At 38.6% G+C, this 10,854-nt stretch overlaps 1 protein-coding gene across 1 annotated transcript; it reads right to left on the bottom strand.

The window, feature by feature from the left end:
- Positions 1-317: 317 nt before the first annotated feature.
- Positions 318-8,822, bottom strand: LOC107087496 (5' exonuclease Apollo-like). The gene is made up of 4 exons (XM_015379089.1): positions 8,241-8,822; positions 6,300-6,465; positions 6,003-6,185; positions 318-3,022 (listed from the first exon to the last, which is right to left on the bottom strand). The coding sequence occupies exons 1-4, from the start codon at positions 8,436-8,438 to the stop codon at positions 1,938-1,940; spliced, it is 1,632 nt and encodes a 543-aa protein (XP_015234575.1). The 5' UTR covers positions 8,439-8,822; the 3' UTR covers positions 318-1,937.
- Positions 8,823-10,854: the final 2,032 nt, after the last annotated feature.

Raw genomic sequence — 10,854 nt, 5'->3', positions numbered from 1 at the left:
ACAAGGAGCATACCCTGACATTATCAGGCATGCATATAAGCACATGGGGCCATACAGACTACTTTGAATTGCTGCAGTGACATTTAAGCATATTCTACCATGAGTTCTTCAGAATCATGATTGATATGGTCTTTCTCAGTAATCCATTATCCATTTAATATTAACTTAACAGGATTGTTTTCTGATGCATTTTTTAAATTTTCCAATGTTTCTTTTAAGTACTTTGTAATGTATTGTATACTCCATGGTCAGGGGAATGCATCTTATACAGAAGATAATGAAAGCTTAAATTTGGTTCATGTATGTAGAGGTACAACTACAGGGAAGGGATATTTTCCAATAGAAAATACTAGGTACATGTAGTTGGACGAATGCAGGGCTTTTCTGTACTTTAACACATGCCTAATGTTTATGTCCAGTTCTACAGCAAGTACGCAATACAAAATTCTGTTATTCAAATTTTCAAAGATGACACAAAAACAAAACTTGGGGCACTGACTTGTAGTCATCACACATTCTTACTATTTGGGAACGTCAATGCTGCTCATGTAACTTTAATGGAGATACAAGGTGGGCAGAAACACAGCGATTAACACATGAAAATAAGTCATATAGCTTGCTCTGTACTTAACCAAAATACCTAAATAAGCTTAATGGCTGAAAAATTAAGTCCAAATAGGCAGATTAATAAAAATTAACCATAGAAATTTAACATGTCTTTACTGGTGATCCCTACAATAATAAACTGATTTTAAAAACAGAAAAAGGTAACAGTCCAATATACAGTGGGTTATGCTGCATTGTTTTAAAAGGCAATATTCCCTTTTCATTATTTGATCTTTTCCATCTCTGAGTTTCAGAACCTCTGAAGCTATTGTGTTTGCATTACCCTTTCCCATGTTTGTAGACATATCCCAACTAATTATTACCAATCCTATTAATTGCAAACCAGTTTAGCCTAATTAAAAACCAACATCTACAAACCATTTTAATTGCATTGCTTAAATTCATTTATTTTTTTATTTAAGCTCATCTGGAGAAAGAAAAATCTTAACCACCATTCAGGTCAAAGCGGATAGTGTAGAGAAAAACAATATAATGATTAACACATGCATCTGACTTAACAAACATAAGCTCCATCTGGCACTTTTCATACTTTTAAATACTCACAAAAAAAGGTTAATTACTAGGAGCAATCATTTCCTCACTATTAATTATAAGTGCAAAATACTTTTACTATAAACAATGAAAATATTAGATGCCACAGGCACTGACAGATGTGGAGGCTAAGCTCAAATGCTCGACTCTGACACAAATACAAGCACAAAGTTTGCATCAAATTAGGACAAAAACAAACTCTTCTTTACATTAGCTTACATGTGTATTAATTTGTCATCTAAGATATTTGCTGTAGATCTATTAGCAACATCAACAAAGGTGTTTGTGGTCAAAAAATGTTCAAAACACAACACAACAACATTTGAAACCACACTTCAGTTATTTGGCCATGTTTTCAAGGCAAGAGTGTAAAGTAAAATCGCTTCAGACGGAGTCAAGCTGCTCTTTCTGCTGATCCCCAACAGGTCAAAATGCAGGGAGGTACTGGGGCAAGACAAAATCCAGGGCAGACCCTGCAGTAACCTCATTAAATAGTCTCCTTGTTCTCAGTGTAACGCAGTAGATGCCTGGTCAACATCCAAGCGGTGTGCACAGTGCCCACTGAGTGAACATTAATAAAAGCATCAGACAAACGTATTAGCACAACTGATGTAAAAGCACATCCTGTCTGATACTGTTTCTTAGTAAGGAGGCAGAATGCCTGGATCAAAATCCACCACAAACAGAAAGGGAAAATAAGAAAAAACAGGCAGTAATGATTTTATAGTTTTCACAATAAAAGAACAGAAAAAGCCACCAAGATAATCCTAAGCATCTTGTTAATCAGATGCACTCTTCAGAGGTGAGAGGGTAAACTTGCGCACAAATTCACGAGAAAGCAAGCCCCTAGGCTTGAAATCGTTCTCTGACATGAGGACACGCTTCAAAAGGTTGTTTTCATGCGCCTCTACAGACTGCCGTGATAATCCAGTGGAGCTGCTGGATGAAGTAATTGAGGCTCTATCAGGGCTGTGTTCAGATGTAGCTGAAATGTTGCTTTGAAAGTGTTCAAACTGTTGCCTTGTAGTGGTGGTTTTTAAGCGTGACTTGGAGTTTGCCAGAGTGCCTACGGGACCAAAGCCGCTCTTGTTGATTTGACCAAGTTGCACTGATTCCATCATCGTCAATTCTTCAGAAACCATTCGATCATCAGTTCCTTCTCCGTCTCTGTTAGGTGTGAGTTTTATGCTCGGATCGATAAGAATACAGTCATAATCGGTTTCGCTGCTTTCTGTGTCCATAACCTCCTCAGATTCGTCCTGCTCCTCGCTCTCTGCCTCCCAGGCATCTACATACGATTTTCTGAATTCTTCCACAGGACTATCAAATACAACTCCTCTGGGAGCAACAGGTCTGAGATTTCTGTAACCAAGGCCAACATATGCTGAGGGCCTGAGCTGCCTTTCTGGTTGTCTCAACATGTACAGCTGGACTGACTCGGGTATGTGGATTTCCCTGCGTTTGTTGTGTGGCAGTAGAGCAGACAGACCTCCAGGTAGGCATCGTCCCACAATTGGCACAACAGAATAAGGTTTCAGTGCAGAGACAAAATCATCTAGTTCTTGGTAGGAAGAGTGGTCAGAATAGGGCACAACATGGACATTAGGGTGGAAGGAGACGAGGGGTCTGCTGGTGGGTATAATGGCCAATGTGGGTTGTCCTTTGTTCCACTCAAGCAACGCCGAAGAGCAAATCCTGGACTGCTCCACTGCTCGGATACGGCCAGCCCCTGGCTCAGTGGTGAAGACGTCAGGAAGCTCCAGAGCCATGATGGTTTCCATTCTCTCAACACTCACCTCAACCCAGGTTTTAAACTCCATCGCTAGCTCCACCAGCAGCGTCTCCTTACCCAAAGCATACACGCCTGTCAGACGGTAAAACAAGTCAGTGGTTTGGAAAATTCTAGTGTGGTTTCATCAAATTCGTACTGAAAGTAGACTTTTTTAAACTTTTTTTAATATTATTTCATTCATTAAGCTTTCTGCAAGTTTCAGGGTTCATTGATTCCAGTCCAGCAGGACTGTGGAGAACTCATTGCATGCTGAAGAGGTCATTCAGCCATTTGATTTAGGTGAGGTCACAGCGACACACCTAAAAGGTGCAGGACACAGGACTTCTGGGATCGGAATTAAGGATACCTGATCAAGATCTTAGCTGACTTGAAATAATAAAAAATTGATATTTTTTTTTTGTCCCTTAAAGGTATAGTGGAGGATGTTCCTTTTCTGGGTGCATCATCAAAATAAGCAGTCCTCCTAATTGTCATTCTGGTGATATGTTTATGTAAGGCCGTCCTACGTGCTCCTCCCCATTTTCACCTAACCCTATGCCAAGAAATACCTGGCTGCGGAGAACTGCCTGCCCTCTCGCACACTAATGAGAAAAAGGTTTGAAATATAAACAAAAAGGGAACTTTTAAACATATTCCTAATGTTTTGATATTTCTTATTCCCTTAAGTTTAGAGTTTTGGTGGAAAAATTGCTTTCCAAAATTGCAAGTCTCCTTTCGGAAAGTAAGTTTGTATTTCAACAGAGTGTGCACAAGGACAAATAGGCTTTTGCACGCTCTCACACACATTTAATAGGCGTCCCCTCTCGGGAGCAGGTACAGGGTTGTACATGTGCATTTCTTTTTTAAGTGGAGAGAGCGGGTCTTTGCAAAAAATTCTCCACTACACCTTTAAGTAATTATAACAGACCAGTTTTTGGGGACTAATTTTCACATATTAGTAGAGAGAGTATATAAGCCTATTTATGCTGTGAGTTACCACTTAAAATCATATTTCTCTGCATGACGTTTCATGTAGATTTGTGAAAATGTAGTTCTTAAATTTCTCAGTCTGGATTATGTTAAATATCACTGTAGCAAAAAAAATCTTCAAAATTAGAAAGGCTGGTGGGAATGATTTTTTTTTTTTCTAAAACAGCATGTAATTACCTATATATTAGGGCTGAAAAAATTTAGCAGATGAATCGATTTTTTTAAGTAAACATAAACTTATTTAGTAATCGATTAATCATTAACTGGAGCATAGAGACTGTAAAACATCCCTTTAGTTGACAGAGCAACCCACTTAGAGCAGTAGTTATACCAAGATTGTAAAAAAGAATGTAGAAACATTTTGCATTTAGGATAAAAAAACACTTTTTGTCTGTCAATATGCCCTATCCAGAACTCACATTGAAAAGTTTGAGTTTTACCAGGTTTAATTTAATTAAAAGACTTCTTTAACGAATCTCTGGCTGTACGATTATTAATCAAAAAAATTATTGACAGAATAATCGATTTGCAAAATAATGAATAGTTGCAGTCCTAGTGTGTATATATATATATATATATATATATACACTATATTGCCAAAAGTATTTGCTCACCCATCCAAATTATTGGAATCAGGTGTTCCAATCACTTCCATGGCCACAGGTGTATAAATTCAAGCACCTAGGCATGCAGACTGTTTTTACAAACATTTGTGAAAGAATGGGTCGCTCTCAGGAGCTCAGTGAATTCCAGCGTGGAACTGTGATAGGATGCCACCTGTGCAACAAATCCAGTCGTGAAATTTCCTCGCTCCTAAATATTCCACAGTCAACTGTCAGCTGTATTATAAGAAAATGGAAGTGTTTGGGAACGACAGCAACTCAGCCACGAAGTGGTAGGCCACGTAAACTGACGGAGCGGGGTCAGCGGATGCTGAAGCGCATAGTGCGAAGAGGTCGCCAACTTTCTGCAGAGTCAATCACTACAGACCTCCAAACTTCATGTGGCCTTCAGATTAGCTCAAGAACAGTGCGCAGAGAGCTTCATGGAATGGGTTTCCATGGTCGAGCAGCTGCATCCAAGCCATACATCACCAAGTGCAATGCAAAGCGTCGGATGCGGTGGTGTAAAGCACGCCGCCACTGGACTCTAGAGCAGTGGAGACGCGTTCTCTGGAGTGACGAATCGCGCTTCTCCATCTGGCAATCTGATGGACGGGTCTGGGTTTGGCGGTTGCCAGGAGAACGGTACTTGTCTGACTGCATTGTGCCAAGTGTAAAGTTTGGTGGAGGGGGGATTATGGTGTGGGGTTGTTTTTCAGGAGCTGGGCTTGGCCCCTTAGTTCCAGTGAAAGGAACTCTGAATGCTTCAGCATACCAAGACATTTTGGACAATTCCATGCTCCCAACTTTGTGGGAACAGTTTGGAGCTGGCCCCTTCCTCTTCCAACATGACTGTGCACCAGTGCACAAAGCAAGGTCCATAAAGACATGGATGACAGAGTCTGGTGTGGATGAACTTGACTGGCCTGCACAGAGTCCTGACCTCAACCCGATAGAACACCTTTGGGATGAATTAGAGCGGAGACTGAGAGCCAGGCCTTCTCGTCCAACATCAGTGTGCGACCTCACAAATGCGCTTCTGGAAGAATGGTCAAAAATTCCCATAAACACACTCCTAAACCTTGTGGACAGCCTTCCCAGAAGAGTTGAAGCTGTTCTAGCTGCAAAGGGTGGACCGACGTCATATTGAACCCTATGGATTAGGAACGGGATGTCACTTAAGCTCATATGTGAGTCAAGGCAGGTGAGCAAATACTTTTGGCAATATAGTGTATATATATATATATATATATATATTTTTATATATATATATATAAAACAAAATCCAGGCTTATTTCAGGATTTTCAAGGGACACTACTTATATATTCTGATAAATGCTACACAGAAGTTTAAGGCTGCAACATGACAAATTGTTCAAAAGTCATAGGGATATCAAGACTTTTATAACACTGTAGTTTATTTGTTTGTGCTTGGCCATTTACCTGGTCTGTACAGCTTTGAAGCTTCTCTGTAAGCTTACCTATAACAATAGAGTGATCGGGATGACTTCGGATGATTTCTTTGATTTGTTGAGTGGCTTTTTGTCTGGATGGCAAAATACGGTTGGGGTCACAATTTGTGTTGTCCAAATAGAGAATGTCAATAGTAGTGTTGGTCTGTAAACATGGCTCACGAAGCATAACAGGAGAGAACCTGAAATCACCTGAAAAGTGAAGTTTAAAATGTTAAACATATATTAAAATAACTTGAGTCAAGCAGCACAAAAAAGAGCGTTATTGAATAAGTCTATCTAATTGATGTGCTAAAGAAGACTGACCAGTGTACAGAATTGATCCAAAGTAACCCTCAAAAAGAAACATGACTGCTCCTGGACAGTGGTTGGCATCTATCAGAGTGACGGTGAGCTTCTCTTTGCCTATATCGTCCAGTGGGAGCAGGTGTGGCTCACCGAGCTCTAGAGGATGGATCCATTTTTCTTTCACCTGAAGAGAAGAAGAGAGACAGTTAACAGAAGGGGAACAATTCAGTCCACTGAAGGAAAAAAAGGTCAGTAAATATCACAGAAGAAAGCCGTTAAAAAAAAACAAAAAAAACCTTTTGGGCATTTAGTCATACTTAATCCAAACACTTGTTTTAAAGAAGACCACAACTGTGTTTAAAATAATGTACAATTTTAAATTTAAGCACATTCTTTTAATATTTACAGTAATAATTAGAGATAGCTGTATTGATTCTGTGAGCAATAAGGACAACAAACAGCTTTACATACAACCCAGCTTATCCCACACAACTTATTGTAGCTTGCCAGCCATACGAGTTATCCTCAATATGAGTGGTGCCAATTGCCAGAACCCATATAACTGTTTCTTATCTTTTCCAAATTGAAATATATCCAGCCTAGGGCTTTAACTAATGATTATTAGCAAATCGATTAATCTGTGGATAATTTTTCCTATTAATCGATTAATAATCGGATACCAAAAGGTTCCTTAAAGTAGACTTTTTATTCAAATAAACCAGGTGAAACTAAAACTTTTCCACTTGAGGAGTGCTGGATAGAACATATTGACAGGAGATTTTTTTTTCTTATCTTAAATACAAAATAGATACAGAATATTACTTTTTTTCCACAATTTTGGTATAATTACTGCTCTTACTGCTCTGTCAGCTAAAGCCAAGTTTTACAGTCTCTATACTCCAGTTAACGATGAATCAATTACTAAATTACAGACGATTATTTTGATTATCAATTATTCACGATTAATCTGATTGTTTAAGCCCTAATCCAGCCAGTGGTTTTCTTCTTTCCTTTTAGAAAGGAGACAAAGAAGTACCCCTCTGCATCATTTTAAAGCTCAGCATAGGGGAAAATATTGTCACTGTGGCATCTAATTAAATGATCATCAAACATAGAAACAGTATGATGGAAGTTTTTAAACTAACTTATTTAAACTTTGGTTTGAAATACCTCTAGTAATCTAATCAGCCTGCATAGGGTGACCAGACGTCCTCTTTTTTCCCGGACAGGTCCTACTTTTCATACCTAAAAAAATGTCTGGGGGGAATTTCAAAACCATCCGGGATTTTGGTCGAATACAGTGCAGCATGTAGTCAAAACACACCGGGCGCTGGAACCGAGCCGTCAGCACCGGGCCTGGAACCCTGCCGGACGGGGGCAGGGAGCCAGCAGAGGTAGCAGAGGTTGGGTGCAGCTAACTATGTTTAGAGCGTTTTGAGTCCATGTTTTTTTTTTCCTTTTTCGTGCTGCTCCTGTGAACCGCATCTCAGTGTAACATCATCGGATCTGTCGCTTTGAGACATCTGATTTGCAGTTGCATTTCACTGCGTAAACAGTAGCTACTATGTGGTTGGATGAGAGACGCACAGCAGCATTCAGAGAGTATTAACCAGCAGCTACTTCGATGGATGCTTATGTAAAAGTTAGGAGACGGGTTGGTTAAAAAATTAGAGACGCCACCGAAAAATCTGTTTGTTAGAAATGTAGAGCTTTTTCAGCTTTTTACTATTTTTCAAGGCTGCACTGGGAAAAAAAAGAAATTGTCCAGAGAGCTGTTCTAAACGAAATTTCTTTTTCTTTTACACTTGTGTAAACAAAATGACAAATAAATCCAAGTCTAAGTCTAATAAGGCGCCACAATGAGGCTTTCATTAGTTTAAGTAACTGGATACAGTGTTAATAGATGCGAGTTTCTGTGTTAAACATCCATTATAGGGTTTGTTTTCCAGTCTGGCTCACCTGCAGTCTGAGCCTGAGCAGGGAGGCAGTGATGGGGGAGCAGTAGATGGGCCGGTTGCTCCATGTGGACGTCAGACCCACCGTGTGGTCGCTGTGCATGTGGGTCAGGAAGAACAGTCTGCTGCCAGGACATTTCCTTACATGCCAAAAGTCTACAACCAGCGGGGTGTGCGGAATGACTTTCCCATTAGCAGACATGGTCAATTATTTCTCTATAAATCACAAACCTGAACAGGACCTCCCTATCGACGTGATTTTTTGCAGAGTCATTTCAGATATACTCGAACACACCGAAACCTAAACGTTACAGTCTGATACTACTTAAAAAAAGAGACACAGTTGACATTATAGACAAAAATTCAACGCAGATATATCAAAATATTGGTCTATTTGTTGAAAGCGTGTGCTACAAACAGCTCCGCCGCTCATTAACACTAGATCTTGTAGTCGTGCTTATCAGGGCTCGATATTCTGAAAATAAACCTCAACATCTTGACTAGTTTTTAATTTTCGCTGCTATACTAACATTTTACCCCGCCAGTTCATTTTTCGAATGGATGCTCAACGCCTTCTTCCCGTTTGCATCTTCCTTGCTTTGTTTCTAGCTGTAGCTTTGCTGCTTGTCCTAAACATTACTGCCATCTAGCGGCTGAACACCAGTGGCTGCTTCTCTATGAAGATCTGGAAATCAAGACAGTTTAAAATTGCATAAGGGACGTTTAGATGTTCTTTTTTATTTATAAAGTTATTTTAAAGTGATTATGACATCTCATACATCTACCAAATGTCTTTTTTTTGTCATAGATCCAGATGCTCTGTAGATCTTCAATTAAACAATTGCTTACTTAATTGTCAGGCTCTACTTAACTGAATCATACAAAGTATGTTCCTTTTCTACTTTGGTACAGTTTATTATAGTTTTGTTGCACATTCCTTAGCTTCAATAATTGCCTGCAAATGGTTTAGTACAAAGATACACATGCTTGAGATTTTATGACAACCCCCCCCCACCCCCCCACCCTTCTAATAGCAGCTTAACCACATTTTATTGTGGTTGAATAAGAAATTATATATATTTTTGTGTTTTCGACAGCATCCTGACCTAAGACCTATATCCTAAGACTGTAGATGTAATTCAATGTAGCGGAAATTAAGACATAGTAAAAAAAAAAAAAAAAAGTCTTTACGGAGGTGAGAGATCCTCATGAAGACCTTTTAAAAATAAAATAAAAACATATTTTCTAAAGTAAAAACTTCTTGTTATATTTGTCTCTTTTTTTTTTTACTTTAAGAGAGGGAAAAGGTTAATGTTTTTACAGTAGAGAAAATATATCTTTCTACTTGGAAATGGGAAACTGAACTGACAAAAAAAGTTAATTAAAGAACATAAAGATGAAGATAAAGTTGAGAAAATGAACTTGTTCACTGCTGTGTTGTATAAGCCAGTCTTATGAAACCTGTCTTTCCAGCAATGACAATGAAATTAAGAATTTTGGTAATTATGAAGATTGAAAAATAGATTTCAATGCATCCAGCATTTCCCTTCTCAAATGGAAATGCTGAATTATGACCTTCTCCCACAAGATGGCACCAACAGAAAGCTAAAAGCATTGCTATGACTGTTTTGAAAGCAAACACTGTAGCCTATTTTTTCCTGTACATAATGAGCTCCATCAAAAAAAAAACCTCCCTGAAAGGAAAGCCTGCTTGTCTTTTACAAAAAAAAAAAAAAAAAAAAAAAAAAAAAAAAAGGTTTCACCTGTTAAAATGTAAATTCTTTGTTGGAATAGATGTTAAAAATGTACCGTCAATTCATGTTTTATAACTTTATTAATTTCTGCTCATGAATTGTCTATTTTTGTTCTTCTACCATGTTTACAGACAGGAAAGATGATTCACCTGAATGGGGTCATTGCTATAGTGATGTCAGCAGCTGTCGGTGCTGCCCAACCCCCACCTCTGGTTTCACAGTGCTCACTTTTTGCTATTATACCTGGCACTGAAGCACATTCCCTATTTCACAACACAATACAACACACTTTCTCACAGGCTGGAGTCCTTTAATAACTTTCTGCTTTATTGGTAATTATTCTGCTCTCTCCTGACCATGCTGTAAGGAACATTATTTGATTATTACTGTGACACGTCAACTCAGCACAGATAGAGGCCCTTTGTTTGCAGCACATTACGGACACGTTTAAGCTCTCAAGCAGTGAGAAGTGTATAAACGGCAGAATATTTGGTGTTTTAATTGGAACTGTGTTGTTGGGAGTTGTTGTAATAGTACCACAGTACTTTTCAAAAGGGTTGGAACCCATTAAATATTTTTATATTTCACTATTCACAAACAGCAATGTACTTTATTGGAATTTTATAATAGAAACCAGAGTACATAACTACAAAGCTGATAGAAAATGAAGGCTTACTTTATGTGTTAAACCATGTTTACTGTGATACCGCTAAATATAATCCTAATTATCTTTTGCCTTCACAGATGTAATTTATTCTAGTAAATACAGCTCACCTGTGGGTGAATTCATCTGTTTATAAATCCAGGTATTTTGTGAAGGGCTCCCAAGTTGAGGTTAGTGTAAAAAAAAATGAACATCTTTTA

The sequence above is a fragment of the Cyprinodon variegatus genome, unplaced genomic scaffold (genome assembly GCF_000732505.1).
Source record: "Cyprinodon variegatus isolate N-32 unplaced genomic scaffold, C_variegatus-1.0 Scaffold185, whole genome shotgun sequence".
Classification (NCBI taxonomy): Eukaryota; Metazoa; Chordata; class Actinopteri; order Cyprinodontiformes; family Cyprinodontidae; genus Cyprinodon; species Cyprinodon variegatus.
Note: the sequence above shows the minus strand (reverse complement) of the source record. Positions and strands in the feature narration are given on the sequence as shown.

What these genes read in the sequence shown, in the direction of transcription:
- LOC107087496 (XM_015379089.1), bottom strand. Translation starts at nt 8,438, where the DNA reads ATGTCTGCTAATGGGAAAGTCATTCCGCACACCCCGCTGGTTGTAGAC. An exon ending in TGCTCAGGCTCAGACTGCAG is followed by an intron (nt 6,466 to 8,240) that starts GTGAGCCAGACT and finishes TCTTCTCTTCAG; the next exon opens with GTGAAAGAAAAATGGATCCA. An exon ending in TGGATCAATTCTGTACACTG is followed by an intron (nt 6,186 to 6,299) that starts GTCAGTCTTCTT and finishes TTCACTTTTCAG; the next exon opens with GTGATTTCAGGTTCTCTCCT.